The sequence below is a fragment of the Protomyctophum parallelum genome (assembly GCF_964188405.1).
Source record: "Protomyctophum parallelum genome assembly, chromosome: 6".
In the NCBI taxonomy this organism is placed as follows: Eukaryota; Metazoa; Chordata; class Actinopteri; order Myctophiformes; family Myctophidae; genus Protomyctophum; species Protomyctophum parallelum.
In genome coordinates this window covers 1,294,082-1,313,756 of record NC_139701.1, presented here as the reverse complement: position 1 = coordinate 1,313,756, position 19,675 = coordinate 1,294,082, and the positions used below count along the sequence as shown (strand labels likewise).

The following is a 19,675-nucleotide window of genomic DNA, read 5'->3' as shown; positions in this document are numbered from 1 at the left end:
CAGGACTATAATAGTGAAATGAGGCCTCTGGTAGTCACACAGGACTATAATAGTGAAATGAGGCCTCTGGTAGTCACACAGGACTATAATAGTGAAATGAGGCCTCTGGTAGCCACACAGGACTATAATAGTGAAATGAGGCCTCTGGTAGTCACACAGGACTATAATAGTGAAATGAGGCCTCTGGTAGCCACACAGGACTATAATAGTGAAATGAGGCCTCTGGTAGCCACACAGGACTATAGTAGTGAAATGAGGCCTCTGGTAGCCACACAGGACTATAATAGTGAAATGAGGCCTCTGGTAGCCACACAGGACTATAATAGTGAAATGAGGCTTCGTAGCCACACAGGACTATAATAGTGAAATGAGGCTTCGTAGCCACACAGGACTATAATAGTGAAATGAGGCTTCGTAGCCACACAGGACTATAATAGTGAAATGAGGCCTCTGGTAGCCACACAGGACTATAGTAGTGAAATGAGGCCTCTGGTAGCCACACAGGACTATAATAGTCTATTTTACATCATGATGATGCACGATGGTGAGAGCGCCCCTCACTTCACACGGGTGTGATTTCTATACTTTTGTACAGCCATTTAAAAGTAACCAATCATCAAGCTCTATACAACCACATGCTGTGAAACAAGAACAAACTAATTCTATTTCAATTCAGCAATGCATTGATATAGAAAAAAGTTATACCAATTATGAATTCTTTGGTGATTTTTAAGTGAAGAAATTGGAACGATACAGAGAAGAAATTGGAACGATACAAATTGGAACGATACAGAGAACCAATAGATGGGAGTTGCACCACTTGGTTCACACTGGTGTGATTTTACTTTTCACCTGACTGGGCCTCACACTGCTGCAGCTGGAACAGAGCTCACTTATTAATTGAGATATATTAATGAATGCCTTTAAGACAACTGGATGGTGAATATTAGGTCATTCAGGTGGAAGGCTGGCCTGGTGGTGGTAGTGTGCTTCTGTGACGGGGGCTCACAGCGCGCCACAGAGAGACACTAAATCCTGATTGGACAGATCACATTTCTGAAAAAAGGTTAAACTATTCTCAACTTTTAAAAGAACTCTGCTCAGCCTGCAGGAAAAGTGCTCTGAGCAGTGTCTAACTGGTCAACTTTTGTTCATTTCTCAAAGGATTTAATGTTTAAATGACCATAATGTGGATGCTAAGTTTGTGTCACAGACTACATGACACCAAAGAGACATGAAAGAACCTCAGTACACTGACTAAACCTGCACTGCTTAAACAAATTAATGGACGCCAGTCAGTCTTTATAGACACTACAGCGGTGCCCGTTGGGCACTGGCCTACTTGGAACGATGCAAGTTGGAAATGGATGCCCCACCCATTATGTCTGCGTCCCTTTTCTGCCCAAATGTGGAGTCTTTGTGGCGGTTCTGGTCAACTGTGGGTAAGACCGACTCAAGGCCGGGTTTCGGTCGTTAGACCTTCATCAGGACGGAGTAAAGAGCAACATTTTTGTCACCAACTGTCACCAACCTTATGAGGTGTGCATTGGCCTTTATCTATAGGATCTTCATTTTATTTTTAAGCCAATACACTCATTCTAGATCAGAAGATAACATCTTCACTTTCAGGAAAACCCAAATGCTACACAGCAGATCTATGAGAAATGACGTCTCTAACCACATCCTGTAAGATCTGAATCCCCCCCACCCCACCCCACCCCCCCCCCCCCTTTCCCCTCACTGTATATGTATCTTTTCCCTTTTTGCTTCCTATATGATGAATTCCTGTTCTGTTCTTTAGCTACATAGAAATGTCTATTTGTATGTCTCTAAATGTTTTGATGAATTGAACAATGTGGACCCTGTTGTAAACAAGTGTAATGCTTAATTGGGTCGTCCACTCACAGTTAACAGTCTTTGTATTGAGTTTGTGCTTGAAATGTACTGTAAATTCTGCAAACTGTTAATAAATATTTCAATCAATCAATCAATTGATTGAAGTTTCCATTTTAATGCTTTTCTCCAAAACTACTTTTTAGTTATTTACTAATACTAACATTACTGTCAATCTCCAATGAATATAGGCTCGGGTTTGTCAAGACATTTGTTATTCAATCTTTATTTCAGACTCTGGGTCCATATATCACAAACACAATGGCAATGATACAGTCCAGTCTACCCTCTCTCTTCTGTAAAACACCTCTATCAGTGTCTGTCTATCCCTCTGTCCTCTTCCCTCAGTGTCAGACAGCCTGGCTGGTGTGTGTGCGTGTGTGTGTGTGTGTGTGTGTGTGTGTGTGTGTGTGTGTGTGTGTGTGTGTGTGTGTGTGTGTGTGTGTGTGTGTGTGTGTGTGTGTGTGTGTGTGTGCGCGCATGTGCATGTGTGCATGCGTGCGTGCGTGCGCGTGAATATGTGTGAATGTTTTTTTTATTAATCAGATTTATAGTCGACAAATAAAATATGTCAATCCACACCCATCATTTAGCGGCGGGGGATTTCAATCAAGCTGACTTAAAGACACTCTTTCCATCGTAATGTGAAATGTGCTGCCAGAGGGAGCAATATTCTTGATCAGGTTTATACCAACATAGCCCATGAGCCCAGGTGTACCCCCATCTAGGTCTCTCTGATCATGTTTCGCTCCTCCTGCACCCTTGGTCCACACCCACAACACCAGAGGGAGTGCAACAAACCATGTACAACCCAGATTCGGCACAAACAAGGGACTCAATTATTTTCACTCCTATGCCACCAAAATGTGGAACGCCCTACCAACAGTCATTAAGACATGTGAATCCCTTGACTCCTTCAAAACCGCTCTCAAAGGCCACCTACTGTTACGGTTTCGAACCCAGGTTCGAACCCTCCACCCCAACCTTCCACTTCTGGTGTTCCTGGGCACAACCCACTGCGCCATCACCACTCTTCCACCTAGTCAGGTCCACCTCTGTGTTCCCCTGCCCCTCTGACGAGCTGCCTGCATGGGTGTGGCACTGCACACCTGTTTCCATTCTACCATGATCACCAGAGTCTTCAAGAACCCTGCCTTCCCTCCACTCCTCGCCAGATCTGCCCATAGAAACGCCTGGCAAGTACAGTTTCTCTCTACTCGGTTGCTGTTCGTACTCTGTAGAGCTTTTCGTGTGTTTTAGCTGCAGTGTTAGCTGTTTTGCTAATTGTCTCCACCAGGCCGAAGGCATGTGGGGAGAGTATGTTTTGCACTCCGTCCGTCCGTGTGTCCGTGTGTCCGTCCGTCCGTCCGTCCGTGAGCAGCTAATCTCGGCCACCGTTAACCCCATCGATGCCAAATTTTGCACACACACTCCCTGGATGCCAACGATGAACCTCTGCCCCAAACTTTCCAGAACGGCCTGTTATAGCGCCACCAGGAGGCCGCTTTGTGCAAAACAAGTTTTTGCACAGTACACCTACAGATTTTGTCCAAACATCACGCAAATTGGTACACAGTCTCTCTAGAGCCATTCAACGAAACCGGTCTTTCAGATTTCTCAGACTCCATCCTGATTGGTTAAGATTGGCTTCCAAAATTCACAGGAGTGCTCAGTTTCAAACAAAATGCTGCAAATCATGAACACATCGCGTGATTTCCGTGAAATTGTGCACCCACATTCCCACTAGGCAGAGGACAAAATGCCACATGAACAATTTCAACTCAGCCTCAAGGTGGCGCTATAACTGGCCGAAAAGTATTTTTACCTCTAACTGCACGGATCTGTGGATAACTTTGTATGCCAACTCCCTAGAGGCCAAGGAAAAACCTTTGCCTGGAATTTTTCACATCTGCTCTTTATAGCGCCACCAGGAGGCCGACATATGTAAAACACATTTTCTATTATTACTCCTTCAGATTTTATCCAAATTTCACGCAAATCGGTACACATGATCTCCATAGTCATGTGATCAATGTCCTACATTCCTATCCTGGTGGAGACCTGTGCCCAGAAGGGCACTTTCTCTAGTTAAACATGTTTTTGAAAACATTTGAGCGAGAAGCTGGCGTTTAAAGTGTAACAACGCATGGTATGATAGTTACACATGGAAGTAATCTGGAAGTATAACATCTTTCATTAACCTATTTTGTTGTTTTAAGAATTATGTTATACTTTAGCTATTGAAAAATAGCAGATCTATACAAGCTCATAGCGCGGCACCGCTATGAGCTTGTAGATCTGCAATTTTTTTTAAAGCGTGAAAATGTTTGAATATATATTATTACAGAGTGAACATTTTAACTCCAATCTTTGCTTCTGAGGGGTCCCTGGAACAACATATTTTCAGATGGGGGTCAGTGGCCAATTACATATTATTTTGGGGTCCTTGACATGAAATATTGAGCACACAGAAACATAAGGTTTTTCAGAAAACTGTCAGGATTTTGAAGACATTTTTCTAGTCAGGCCAAAATGGGTTAGGAAAAAGAAAAATCACACCCGTGTGAAGTGAGGGGCGCTCTTATCATTCATCATACATCACTTTCCGTGTTCAACCAATCAAATCATCCGGAATGTCATTCCGGCCAATCGCAATGTTGTGTCCTCACCGTTTCCGTCTTCAATCTTTCTGCCCTCACTTTTAGCTTCAATGTTTGCGTTCTGGTCACACTCACCCTGAAAAGCTGTTCAGAGGAGGGTCACACTCACCCTGAACAGCTGTTCATAGGAGGGTCACACTCACCCTGAAAAGCTGTTCAGAGGAGGGTCACACTCACCCTGAAAAGCTGCTCATAGGAGGGTCACACTCACCCTGAAAAGCTGTTCATAGGAGGGTCACACTCACCCTGAAAAGCTGCTCATAGGAGGGTCACACACCGTGAAAAGCTGCTCATAGGAGGGTCACACTCACCCTGAAAAGCTGCTCATAGGAGGGTCACACACCGTGAAAAGCTGCTCATAGGAGGGTCACACTCACCCTGAAAAGCTGCTCATAGGAGGGTCACACACCGTGAAAAGCTGCTCATAGGAGGGTCACACTCACCCTGAAAAGCTGCTCATAGGAGGGTCACACTCACCCTGAAAAGCTGCTGATAGGAGGGTCACACTCACCCTGAAAAGCTGCTGATAGGAGGGACTAGCGCCCCTCAAAGAAGGGTCATAGGACATGATAGGAGGGTCAAAGAAGGCGTTCAACAGCATGAAATGTAAATATGTTTTTAATCAACACATCTCAAATATAACAACACATATATAGTTATATAAGATAACAGCATTGTGACAACAGTGTTGTTTTGGGCAGCAAATTTCTATTTTAGTTTTAGTCAGTCTTTGGAATAAAACATTTAGCGGGCCTTATTAACATATTGAATATGTAAACACCCCCCCCCCCCCCCCCACCACACCTGTTCCTGATTATTACATTATGATACAACACACTGTCTGTCTGTCTGTCTGTCTGTCTGTCCTCACAGCCTGTCTGTCTGTCCTCACAGCCTGTCTGTCTGTCCTCACAGCCTGTCTGTCCTCACAGCCTGTCTGTCTGTCTGTCCTCACAGCCCGTCTGTCTGTCCTCACAGCCTGTCTGTCCTCACAGCCTGTCTGTCTGTCTGTCCTCACAGCCCGTCTGTCTGTCTGTCCTCACAGCCTGTCTGTCTGTCCTCACAGCCTGTCTGTCCTCACAGCCTGTCTGTCTGTCCTCACAGCCTGTCTGTCCTCACAGCCCGTCTGTCTGTCCTCACAGCCTGTCTGTCTGTCCTCACAGCCTGTCTGTCTGTCCTCACAGCCTGTCTGTCTGTCTGTCCTCACAGCCCGTCTGTCTGTCCTCACAGCCTGTCTGTCCTCACAGCCTGTCTGTCTGTCTGTCCTCACAGCCCGTCTGTCTGTCTGTCCTCACAGCCTGTCTGTCTGTCCTCACAGCCTGTCTGTCCTCACAGCCTGTCTGTCTGTCCTCACAGCCCGCCTGTCTGTCCTCACAGCCCGTCTGTCTGTCCTCACAGCCCGTCTGTCTGTCCTCACAGCCCGTCTGTCTGTCCTCACAGCCTGTCTGTCTGTCCTCACAGCCCGTCTGTCTGTCCTCACAGCCCGTCTGTCTGTCCTCACAGCCCGTCTGTCTGTCCTCACAGCCCGTCTGTCTGTCCTCACAGCCCGTCTGTCTGTCCTCACAGCCCGTCTGTCTGTCCTCACAGCCCGTCTGTCTGTCCTCACAGCCCGTCTGTCTGTCCTCACAGCCTGTCTGTCTGTCCTCACAGCCCGTCTGTCTGTCCTCACAGCCCGTCTGTCTGTCTGTCCTCACAGCCTGTCTGTCTGTCCTCACAGCCTCTGTCCTCACAGCCTGTCTGTCTGTCCTCACAGCCTGTCTGTCTGTCCTCACAGCCTCTGTCCTCACAGCCTGTCTGTCTGTCCTCACAGCCCGTCTGTCTGTCCTCACAGCCTGTCTGTCTGTCTGTCCTCACAGCCTGCCTGTCTGTCCTCACAGCCTCTGTCCTCACAGCCTGTCTGTCTGTCCTCACAGCCTGTCTGTCCTCACAGCCTGTCTGTCTGTCTGTCCTAACAGCCTGTCTGTCCTCACACAGAGACACAGAGGAGTCAGGCCAAACATGGAACCCAGCGTAGAGCGGTTGAGTGAAGGTGTTCTGGACGGTGTACAGGTGAGTCAGAGTGTCCTCTAACACTCTGTAGAAAGACAGAGTCCCAGCGGGACGGTCCAGATACACTGCTACTCTGTTGGAGCCAGAGGGTTCGATAGGAAGGACAGTCGTCTTACTATTGTGTTTGACAGAGTAATAGTTACCATGCTGACCATCAGCACAGAGCAGACCCCAGGACCGTTCATACCCTCCAAGCTCACAGTCCCGACCGCCTCCTTTCCTACTGATGTCTCCGTCAGTCACTCCTATCCTAACCTCTCCACTGAACTGTACCTCACTGTAGCAGCGTTCATCTAGACTCTCTGAACTCAGAACCTGAGGCATTCTATCAAACCTGTCAGGATGATCAGGATATGAATGAGGCTGACCATCCTGTTGTTCTCAGACAGAGAGAGGACACAGTGTGCTGTGTTTGTGTCCAGAGTGAGACGCTGGAAATCTGATGAGAAAACAACACAGTACACATTAAATACATCCTTCACTGAATGATACGTGCACGGAGCACGACCGCACGTGCACGTATCATCGCACGCGCACACACACACACACACACACACACACACACACACACACACACACACACACACACACACACACACACACACACAATGTATCAGATGTACAAGCTCAAAGCGCGGCATGCAGTGATGCGCTGTGAGCTTGTAGATTTGCTATTTTTAAATAGCCAACGTATAAAATATGGATAAAGTGTTTAATATGGAGCCGAATCCATGCCAATATTATCTGTGTGTTCGTAAAAGACAATGCGTAAAAAATAAATCTGTAAAAGAAAAATGTGTAAAAAAACAATCCGTAAAAAGAAAATGCGTAAAAAAAACAATCTGTAAAAGAAAAATGCGTAAAAAAACAATCTGTAAAATTAATGCGTAAAAAAAAAATCCATAAAAAGAAAATGCGTAAAAAAACAATCTGTAAAAGAAAAATGTGTAAAAAAACAATCTGTAAAAAGAAAATGCGTAATATATACGGATAGTGTTTTTTTGTGTTTGGACTTACGAACAGAAAAAATGCCAACCTGAGTTACAGATGGTTTTTTTGGTTCCCCAGTGAAATCACTGCCAAAAATCACATGACGGCTGAGAACCAATCACGTGAGGCCTTTTCCTCTATCCAATCAAAAAGCTCCATAAGTCTGCCTGGCAACTGAGGTTGCCATGTTTGTCTGGGGCTACGTTATAAGTATAAGTTTATGAGTTACATGTTTAGCTATATATCCATATCTTGTCTTAAAGGTATATTCAGTGATTTCACACGTTTTTGGCTGTGGGACCCAGCCTTTCGTCCAATCAGGATAGAGAGTCAAAAACGAAACCTAAGGTTTTTTGACCCCCAGGGGTTAACTGGGGACAGGGAGGAACTCCTTATAATATAAGGAGTTCCTCCCTGTCCCCAGTTAACCATATTATGGTCAGCACACTCTATAGTAGAGAGGATTATCACAACAAAACTAAAAAATGATATTTGAATTAAGTGAAATCACTGAATATACCTTTAAAACAACCACTCAATGGCCAATTGACTAATTCATTATTTTAGTAGCCTATATTAAATAGGGGGGTCTCAAGGTTCGGGGACCCCCAGGGACCCCCCGGGACCCCCCCGGGACCCCCAAATGGTAACTCTGTTATTTCTCAACCGTTTTTGACGGGGGTGGGCTCGTTGTGATTGTGTCGCCCCCCTGGGGGCGTCTTTGGGGGTCTCAAGGTTCGGGGACCCCTGGGGACCCCCCAGGGACCCCCAAATGGTAACTCTGTCATTTCTCAACTGTTTTGGACGGGGGTGGGCTCGTTGGAATCTTGTCGCCCCCCTGGGGGCGTCTTTGGGAGTCTCAAGGTTCAGGGACCCCCGGGACCCCCCAGGGACCCCCAAATGCTAACTCTGTCATTTCTCAACCGTTTTGGACGGGGGTGGGCTTGTTGGAATCGTGTTGCCTCTCTGGGCGCATTATGAGGGTTTTGGAGGTTCGGGGACCCTTGGGGGCTCCCACATGGTAACTCTTGACATTTTTATGATAGATCTTTATTGATGGGAGGGAGAGACAGAGAGAACCATTTATATTCATCTGCAAATTCTTCTTACTATAGCTCTCTCTCTCACACACTTTTCAGATATCACTTGATATGGACATTTAACCAAGCGATTTCCCTCTGACAAGGCTCGCCGTTTCCCGACAAAACTGTGCAATTTCTCAATTACTGTGCAATAAACACTCAAGCCACAACGAAAATGTATTTTGTTGCTTTTATATAAAAATAGAAATAAACACATACACTAATGTAAACTGTGGTTACAATAAACTAGACCAGTCCGTACGATGCGTGAGCTAACTAGCATGGTTCGATTGTTAGCATTCCTCGTTGAAGCATGCATTAGTGCAAAGCAGGTACATTTTACTGTAAACACAAAAATAGACGAAACACACCATTAACAGCAGATATACAAGCGACTAAAGTCTCTGTGCATTTGCACGCTTCTTTTTCAAGTCATGGCGTGGATTGATTGATTGGTTTATCAATCCCAAACCCCTTAGATAGAATTTCTGTTGGCTTAGATAGCATTTGACTTAGACTTATAGCATGTTATGTAGACAGCACTATAATTGTATTGTATATAGTCATAGCACGCCATAGTACATATGTATAGCATAGTAGTGAATATGTATAGTTTATTATGTATAGTGTATGTATAGTTTCATCATATAGATATTCCACTGTTACCTTCTTAGCTTACGCATGTTTCATGATAAATGCTTTTATGTGATGTATTCCCATGCTTTTGTTCTTGCCTAAATGTAAGTCGCTCTGGATTAAGAGCGTCTGCTAAATGCCTAAATTGTAAATTGTAAATTGTTTATTAAGTTTGCAGAATTACAGTACATTTCAAGTACAACTCAATAGAACTGTTAACTGTTAGTGGACGGCACCATAAGGCATTACGTCAGGTCTTCTTGTTTACGTTAACGTTAGAAATGACACTTTGCAATGGCAAATGAATGCACTTTAGCTGGTAGCAATGTTAGCATTTAGCAATTATAGTTCCCCTTGATGTTTTCCTTGATGAAATTAACAATGTTATCTCAACAATGCAAAGCACAGTCAATGAACAACACACACAGTTACTACAGGGCTCGGCTCATGAGAACGTCCGGCACCACACAATAATGTGTGGTGCGGTTGCACGCGATGCTCCACTGTGTCACGAGGTCCTTCAATCGAGGCTGCGGTGTTAGCGTTGACGTCCTTCCTCGTTGTCGTCGCCAACCTGTCACTTCTCGGCAATGGACGAAACGGATTGGTAGCCTCTTGCTTCTGATCTGATGTTTAATGTGAATTATGTACCAAAGTTTATTTGTATATACAGTATATGAAAGTAATATTACATCAATTCCAATACCACATCTAACATACTACCCCACAATAATACTCATAATTGACTGCAGCCAAACATTTGTAGTCCTTAGCTGTTTAACATGCAAGTGAAACTCACACACAAATCAATGGACAAAAACAACACAAAACTGTACATTAGTAGCTGCACAGTACTTGTAAGAGGAAATTGTTTGTTTGCTTGGTATTTCTTGGTATGACGCTATGAGCCACCTTGCAGATACACAAACTGTCAACACTGAAACACGCGGAAAACAGCAGACTTTCTCGGGTAGGTGTAACGCTAATAAATGTCAGGCGGAAAAAAGAGCGATAAAACACAAAGGTTCCGCCCTAGAGAACTTTGGTTCCTACCTAAATAAATAACTGAAAAATACTACACTGACTGACACAGAGGCAGTTACATTAGTGTTAGAGCTTTGTAACATGATGGGTAATTTGTATATGCAGGTGTGATTTATTGGCGTGGGTGTACATAGGCTATAGCTGTTGGGATTTATATTTAAGTGTATGATGAAGGAGGAATATGCATTCAACAGGGTACTGTAGATGTGCCCAGAGAGGCAACACGATTCCAACGAGCCCACCCCCGTCCAAAACGGTTGAGAAATGACAGATTTACCATTTGGGGGTCCCTGGGGGGTCCCCGAACCTTGAGACCCCCAAAGACGCCCCCAGGGGGGCGACATATTCACAACGAGCCCACTTCCGTCAAAAACGGTTGAGAAATGACAGTTACCATTTGGAGGTCCCGGGGGGTCCCTGGGGGTCCCTGAACCTTGAGACCCCAAAGACGCCCCCAGGGGGGCGACAAAATTCCAACGAGCCCACCCCCGTCCAAAACGGTTGAGAAATGACAGAGTTACCATTTGGGGGTCCCTGGGGGGTCCCGGGGGGTCCCTGGGGGTCCCTGAACCTTGAGACCCCCAAAGACGCCCCCAGGGGGGCGACAAGATTCCAACGAGCCCACCCCCGTCCAAAACAGTTGAGAAATGACAGAGTTACCATTTGGGGGTCCCTGGGTCCCGGGGGGTCCCTGGGGGTCCCTGAACCTTGAGACCCCCAAAGACGCCCCCAGGAGGGCGACAAGATTCCAACGAGCCCACCCCCGTCCAAAACAGTTGAGAAATGACAGAGTTACCATTTGGGGGTCCCTGGGGGGTCCCCAGGGGTCCCCGAACCTTGAGACCCCCAAAGACGCCCCCAGGGGGGCGACACAATCACAACGAGCCCACCCCCGTCAAAAACGGTTGAGAAATGACAGAGTTACCATTTGGGGGTCCCGGGGGGGTCCCGGGGGGTCCCTGGGGGTCCCCGAACCTTGAGACCCCCCTATTTAATATAGGCTACTAAAATAATGAATTAGTCAATTGGCCATTGAGTTGTTGATATGGATATATAGCTAAACTTGTAAGTCATAAACTTATACTTATACTTATAACGTAGCCCCAGACAAACATGGCAACCTCAGTTGCCAGGCAGACTTATGGAGCTTTTTGATTGGGTAGAGGAAAAGGCCTCACGTGATTGGCTCTCAGCCGTCATGTGATTTTTGGCAGTGATTTCACTGGGGAACCAAAAAAACCATCTGTGACTCAGGTTGGCATTTTTTCTGTTCGTAAGTCCAAACACAAAAAAATACTATCCGTATATTTTACGCATTTTCTTTTTACAGATTGTTTTTTTACACATTTTTCTTTTACAGATTGTTTTTTTACGCATTTTTCTTTTACAGATTGTTTTTTTACGAATTTCTATTTTAGAGATTGTTTTTTTACGCATTTTCTTTTTACGGATTGTTTTTTTTTACGCATTTTTCTTTTACAGATTGTTTTTTTACGCATTTTTCTTTTACAGATAGTTTTTTCACGCATTTTCTTTTTACGGATTGTTTTTTTACGCATTTTTCTTTTACAGATTGTTTTTTTACATATTTTCTTTTACGAACACACACATAATATTGGCATGGATTTTCCCCCATAGACCTGATTTGATTTGTGTTCAGATGATTCAATCAGCAATAGGAGGGGAGATTTCCAGGAGGAGGGACACACAGACTGCTGGCTAGCTCTCTACCTCTGTCAGTCAGTTCCAACATTATTCCTTCCACAACCATGAAGAAATATTCGTCGTTATTCCTTTTATTGTTATGTTTTACTGCCAAAAGTACTTCTTCAAAGTCGCACCCAAAGTCGTCCTGTCCTTATCCACCGTCTCAGTGGTGTCGCTCTTTGGAAATCGCCCTAGAATGCAAGGTAATTATTAATGTAGCCTACTGTATAACGCACTGGTAATTATTAATGTAGCCTACTGTATAACGCACTGGTAATTATTAATGTAGCCTACTGTATAGCGCACTCCGCTCCGGTAAATGTGAGGCCTATAGGATTATTAGGCTATTTAATTTGTTTACTAAAACTCTAGACTATGTATAAGTGTATAAGACATTTTAAGTTAATGTATTTACGTTTGGGCCAGAATGAGGAAAATTTGATTTTCAGAATTAATTAGGATTAGGCTAATTGGTTGATTCCGCATTATTTGAGTTGAATTTAAATGTATAGACTATCAAGTGTATTGCATTACTTTTAAGTTGTTTTGAATTAAGGCTTCCATGCAGTTTATAAGGGATAGCTTACATCTTCATCTGTTCTGTTTTAGGCTACCGTAGCCTAACTTGTCCAGATTTTAAGCATTTCAAACACTTTTTAAGCATTTCATACACATTTCAAACTACTATTTATTAATAATAACCTATGGTATTCTAAATTAGGGAAACTACTGGAATATATAGTTGCGTATTATCTGTGTATCCTACTGTAAATAACGCTATTCCCAATTAAAGCCTTTAATAATAAGACAGTCCAGCCTACAGCTAGTTTAGTGGAGTTTTGTCTTAATTAAAGCAGTCAACGTCGTCCTTGTTTGCAAAATGAGAATCATGCTTTTGAAATTGGGCACCAAACGTCCTGCATTTCCACAGAAACAACGTGACCTTCATGTCAACCTGATCAAAGTGCAGTCTCGTTTTCCAACTCGTACGTAGACTATACGAGTTGGAAAACGAGGCTGCACTTCAGGCAGCACGTTCAGGCACGAATTGGACAAAGTCTGGCAATTCTGGCATGTGCCAGAAGGGCATTTGTGGGCCGGTGAAGACCACAATGCCAGGGCCGATTTCCTGTGCCAGTCTGTGCCTGCTCATATAGTAGCCTTTTTGTTGTGTTCATTATAAAGCAGCTCGGTTTCTCAGAAGCAGTGTACATGGTTTGGTTTTGTGTCGTAGTAGAGTTACAGTATTCAATATTAAGCATAAAAGGTGTAATAGAAGCGTAATAAAAGGCACAAAAGGATACAACGGTCTATGAAACACACAAGCATGAAAAGATCAAAGCACAACAGACAGAAGGGCTCTGCCCAAGGATCTTGGGTAGATATTTAGGTTCAGAATCAGAAGTCATAATGAAATGCCCAAGATGGGGATTAATTGAGGGAGGGTCCCTCTGTGTTTAGGCACTGGTTGTCTCCACCAGGCCGAAGGCATGTGGGGAGAGTATGTTTTGCACTCCGTCCGTCCGTGTGTCCGTCCGTCCGTTTGTGTGTCCGTGTGTCCGTGTGTCCGTGTGTCCGTGAACAGCTAATCTCGGCCACCGTTAACCCGGTCGATGCCATATTTTGCACACACACTCCCTGGATGCCAACCATGAACCTCTGCCCCAAACTTTCCAGAACGGCCTGTTATAGCGCCACCAGGAGGCCGCTTTGTGCAAAACAAGCTAATCTCGGCCACCGTTAACCCGGTCGATGCCATATTTTGCACACACACTCCCTGGATGCCAACCATGAACCTCTGCCCCAAACTTTCCAGAATGGCCTGTTATAGCGCCACCAGGAGGCCACTTTGTGCAAAACAAGTTTTTGCACAGTACACCTACAGATTTTGTCCAAACATCACGCAAATTGCTACACAGTCTCTCTAGAGCCATTCAACGAAACGGGTCTTTCAGATTTATCAGACTCCATCCTGATTGGTTAAGATTGGCTTCCAAAGTTCACAGGAGTGCTCAGTTTCAAACAAAATGCTGCAAATCATGAACACATCGCGTGATTTCCGTGAAATTGTGCACCCACATTCCCACTAGGCCGAGGACGAAATGCCACATGAACAATTTCAACTCAGCCTCAAGGTGGCGCTATAACTGGCCGAAAAGTGTTTTTACCTCTAACTGCACGGATCTGTGGATAACCTGGTGGAGACCTGTGCCCGGAAGGGCACTTTTTCTAGTTTCTCCTGTTTATGTTCAGAAGCAGTATGTTGTATGCTGTTACTATTTTATTATGATTTCAAAAACATTTTAAAATGGTGAAAATAGCCAATCTACAAGCTCACAACCCATTGCAATTGGGACATGTGAGCTTTTAGATCTGCTATTTTCACTCATTTTGTTGACACTCGCGAATGTGAAATAAAATAAAAGCCTGGGTACCGAGGCTACTCTTGTAATGATGAAGTATACTTAATTCACGACAAAACGTTAAAACGTTGAAATATGTAGATACGAGCTTGACCGTCTGACAGCGACATACATCACGGTGTCTCTGTGTTCAGGTTCAGAAGCAGTGTATGGAGCTGAACGCCATAAAGCGCAACTTGGCTGCGGTGCCTCCGGTGGTGGTCACCCTGTACTATGAGAGCCTGTGTCCAGGGTGCAGGTACTTCATCACCCAGCAGCTCTTCCCCACCTGGACCTTGCTAAAGGACATCATGATTGTCAACCTGGTTCCCTTTGGGAATGCTGAGGTAGGCCTGCACTTGTTCCACTATATGCTGGTCTCTAAATGCTCAGCTTGCTCTGGTTCACCTAACATCGGCCCTTCTTGGAGATGAGATGATATAATAAACCTGTAGGGAAGTGCAGGTGCCATAGCAGCAACAGCAGCCAGGTTGAGGCACAACTGTTTGATGTGAAGACTGCACACTGCAGTTATAAAAAGAAAAGTCACTAGATGGCACAAGGGTTGAGTTAGGGCACTACTTGGTGTGCTCTCTTTCCTTACACTAAATGGCTTTGCCAGAATACTCAGATTACCCACATGTCGTTACAATTCTTGTGAGATTTTAGATTGGCTATTTTTGACTAAATGTTCCCCCAGAATAGGGATGCTGGGGTTCAAGTGATTAACAGTAACACAGGTAATTTGACCCATTAGCCTATAGTTCTGAAAAGGTTAGCAAGCATTCATGTGGACACTAGTGCCTATAACTTAATGTTGATATGACACACGTGACTATCAAGACAATATAATCACTTCATGTCAAAAAAGATAGGTGGCCCTATCAGAATATATAGTATTTAACTACAATTTATTATGCTAATGCTATATATAGGTTAACCCAGTTTTCAGTTGCAACTCAGGTGTGTTGTGAAGTGTTTAAGTGTTTAAGTGAAGAGTCATTCCTGCTTTTCTTATAGGAAGTTCCATCTGAAAATTCTCCCTTCAGCTGTCAACACGGGCCGCCGGAATGTCATGCGAACATGATCGAGGTCTGTATGCTGTCAGATTGATTATGTTTTTAGTAAGTTATGTTTCTTTGTGGCAAACTCGCGGCCGTTGTTTGTGTTCGTTTCGACGTTCTGTGCGTGGTTCAATGACTGTTTTGTTGTTGCTGTCCATGCAGTTAGCTCATAACATTAGCAGCTGTTGTCGCTTCGAGCTGCGCGGCCCTACTGTGGCTGGCTGGCTGCTGTGCGGAACTACCTATATATCATGACCAGATGCAACGCAAGGTTATACCAAAGTTCAACTTTGCCGTAACTGCTCATTCATTGTTGTAAGTCAGTCTGGGTTGGAAGTTTCTGCTAAATGTTTCACGTGTTTATGTAATTTAAAAAAGGAAGTAACCAGAGTGACCAGTACACTCTTCAGTGCTGTTCGTCATGGTGAATGATTCACCATGTATTTAAACAGTACAAACCTAAATGATACTGCTTTATAATGTGTTCTCCACACAGGCTTGCATCCTACACAACGTGGCCAATACAGCCTTTCAGGTCATCAACTGCATGGAATCAGCAGCTGACATTCTTTTTGCAGCTCAGCCTGTAAGTACTGAGGGAAACCTCACACTGGCTTTTGACAAACTTCACTTTCAACACCTACTGTGGCCAAAGCAACATGGCACTTGCTTGCTTGGTTTTGTAATTATATACTTATATGGTAACAAAAACAAAGGGTTTTTGTATATTAAAACGTGTGGTTGTCGCAGAATCCCGAAGAAGACTCTGGCTTCTGCACACTGTTTGAAAACCAATGCTACACAGGACAAAGGGTCCTGTGTTGTTGGTAATAACATGCGTTGTGTCCTCCTGACCCAGTGTCTGCAGCTATATGCTCCATCAACATCCTGGGCTGTCATAGACTCCTGTGTACAGGGAGGACAGGGACTCAAAATAATGCACATCAACGGTGCCATGACCAGAGCCCTGAGCCCAGCTCACACACATGTACCCTGGGTCACCTTCAATGGGGTAGGTCGGTGGTTCTCATAAAACGTTTTTAATTTGAAGAGAAGAGACTTTGAGAGTTACAGACCTGTAAGGGTCCATTTGGGAACCTCCACAAGGAACCCTGGGGAATCCCTGGAGTCCACTTTGAGGAGCTGGGGTAAGACGCACACTCTGGACTGTGGGTGGACTGTCTTTGTCTCTAGGGCTGAAACTATCTGCCTTTTAGCGATTATTCTGTCCATTACATTTTTGTTTATTCAGATATGAATTATCAACAAATTCATTTGAAAAGATTTGAATGATAATAATGGACTCGTGAGCTTGTAGATCTACCATTTTTGAAAAACAATTGTATTAAAATATATATTCCTTAAATAATCGATTAGTTGTATTAGCTGTGGCACCCCTACTTCTTGTGACCCATTGATTGTCTTTTTTAAGCACAATTACAGCTTGAATGGATGTATAGCGAAAGGATGATTGTATGCAAGTCATGCAAGTAAATACGGTTTACAAACAAGAGTGGTAATCTTATATAATTCTGGACTCTCTGTGGTTGCAGGAATACAAAGAAGAGTTTGAGGGTAAGGCGATGTCGTCACTCTTCAATCTGGTCTGCCAGCTCTACAAGGTGAGAAATGTGGGGCTTTTTGCACCGGCCACTGCCATCTCTCATACTTAATGAAATTAACGAAAGCACCTGGGGGTGAAAACTGTCCCCATAAAAATCTCTTAATTATTTGTGACCCTTTCCAAAAGGTCAATCTGTTCAGGGTGTAGCCTACTATTGAATATCCCTCCCAGTTTCATGCAAATCCACCCATCTGTTTGATCTTGACCAGCAATGTCCAACTGCTGGTCCATGAACAAGCCTATGTCAGTGGTTCACAAGCTCTTTCTGGACCAGGGCCCACTTCAAAATCTCAAAAGCGTTTTATATTACAAAACATTAATAATAATGACATGGTAGTTTTTCTTTAAAACCTTGGAATGTTTTCATTGTGATCCTGATAAATAGGACTGTTCCATTGATCCAAGCTGAAATACAATCTATTGAATGATCATTAGAATAAACATGCTCTGACTCACAGCAGTGGTTAGATGGGTTAAGCTGCTGTGGTAAGTGGTTAGTGCTTACATGGGTGGCCTGCAAAGTCCGAACGCTTTCAAGATTTTCAAGTGGTCCCTGATCCAGAAAAGGTTGAAAACCATTGATTTAGACTAGAGAATCGAGTGCAACTTGTTTGTGTACAGCATCTTCCTCCCAGGTCTAGAATTGTATCCCTTCTCTCCTGTGCCTCAATGGGCTATATGCACACAGAATAACTCTTCCTACTTCAGTTCTTACTTCACAGGTGTTACAGATGATACTAATTAAGGCTCTGTTCCATTTAGGTCACATTCCCACCTAATACTTCGGTAGACTCGATGCAAATAGGCAGAGAAGTTGGGATTCTTGCATATTTGCTGCGGTTTGCCTTCACACTGTCTGTCATCCGCAGCAATTGGAAACGCAGTAGGGGGACCTTTATCAATGTGTTCCATTCATAAACTAGCCTACACAGTGAAATCTATGGTGATAAAATTATACTCATAACGTGCATGTGTCGTGCCGTCTGGGACTGGACCCTGTTCATGTGTCGTGCCGTCTGGGACTGGACCCCCCCCCCCCTCTCTCTCTCTCACTATACGCACACAGCCACGCACTGTTCTTTTGGGCATGGAGGCACAGCGCTGAGCGCACTGATATAACAGACAGCAGCGCAAAATGTTTACAAGTTTATCGAGATGAAAGTCCCTACTCCCCAGTCCCCACACAGTGACAGCACTCCATGTTTACGGCACGCACAGACAGACTATTCTGTAGGCTATAATACACTGCGGTGTTTTTATGTGTTTCCTTAAGCAATTGATTAATGTACTTTCGATCAGGGCTTCAGTCTCCTCATTCGACCACGTCTATCCACAGTAACGGGACATCTTTGCGCTGCGTGAAATATGCCTTCTCCGTCTCCAACTGCTTCTCACCGCCACATTGTTTGCTTAATTTCCTTTATTTACTGCGGATTGCATTCACACCAAATGGACCCTTACGGGTCCATTTAGTTCCATTTGTACACTCACAAAGTGACATACCTGTACGGTACGGTACAGGGCCATTTGGAACACTCAAGGACACTTTGATAGTTTGAGACCCACTGGTGTAGCAGAGCTAGTGTTTCCAGTGAGGCAACATAGAGGATATATGTGCGTGACATCATCATCATACCCACTTTACCCAGGCTTTCTGGCCTTGACAGCTCATACATCCAAACAGAAAAGTCCTATCTGATTGCATCCAACGTTAAACAACGTTAAACTCACTTTATGCATGCGCATACCCTCTATAGCAGCAGCCTGACTCTGTTTGACCAGAATGGAACAGCTAGCATTCATTAGTATTAGTGTGTGCATAGAGCCCATTCCTCTGTGCCTGTATGCAAATTACTTTAGATATTTAATTTTAAAACGCATTATCACATGCCATGTATGTTGGTTTTCTCAGGGGGGAACGCCCTCAGCTTGCACTGGAGCCCAGGTGAAGTTGGACCGGAGTCTATGCTTGAAAGATGTTTAGGCCGCATCAATGATTCTGCACTGTTTATGTGTTTTAGTTTGACTATAGCAAAAATAAACATTTAAAAAAGGTTACATATAAATATTCTGTTTAAATGGGTTGTGATGTTTGTTTGTAATGCAGAGTCAGTGAGTCTAGTGTTAAGATAGCTGACTAACTACTCTGTAAACACATCTCCATCGTCCTAGCTTCTCTTTCCTCCAGGAGCCAAAGTGCGGCCCGCGGGCCAAATGCGGCCCTGGGATGAATTTTATATGGCCCACAGCTTCATACCTGAATTGTATTACGAACGGCTATTTATCAACGGCTATGTATCATTTGTCAGTGTTCCTTGTTCCTTGTATTTGTTTTTTACCTTGCTTGTATGGTTACATTTGGTAATGTGACATATGGCTGAAAATAACCATTGATATTAAATATTGATGACGATAGTTAAATAGAATCGTTTAAATGCGATAACTTGGTTATAGTCCGACGGGACGGTATTATGTTAGGAGATGTAGTTGGCCTTTGGGTGTTTTCATATTTTCTAATATGGCC

General features: G+C 44.1%; 1 protein-coding gene across 1 annotated transcript; it reads left to right on the top strand.

The window, feature by feature from the left end:
• Positions 1-6,551: 6,551 nt before the first annotated feature.
• ifi30b (IFI30 lysosomal thiol reductase b) lies at positions 6,552-19,201 on the top strand (the record flags this gene model as incomplete). Its single annotated transcript, XM_083768038.1, has 8 exons — positions 6,552-6,602; positions 12,190-12,264; positions 14,619-14,810; positions 15,484-15,555; positions 16,024-16,113; positions 16,387-16,539; positions 17,081-17,149; positions 19,064-19,201. The coding sequence occupies 8 exons, from the start codon at positions 6,552-6,554 to the stop codon at positions 19,133-19,135; spliced, it is 774 nt and encodes a 257-aa protein (XP_083624164.1). The 3' UTR covers positions 19,136-19,201.
• Positions 19,202-19,675: the final 474 nt, after the last annotated feature.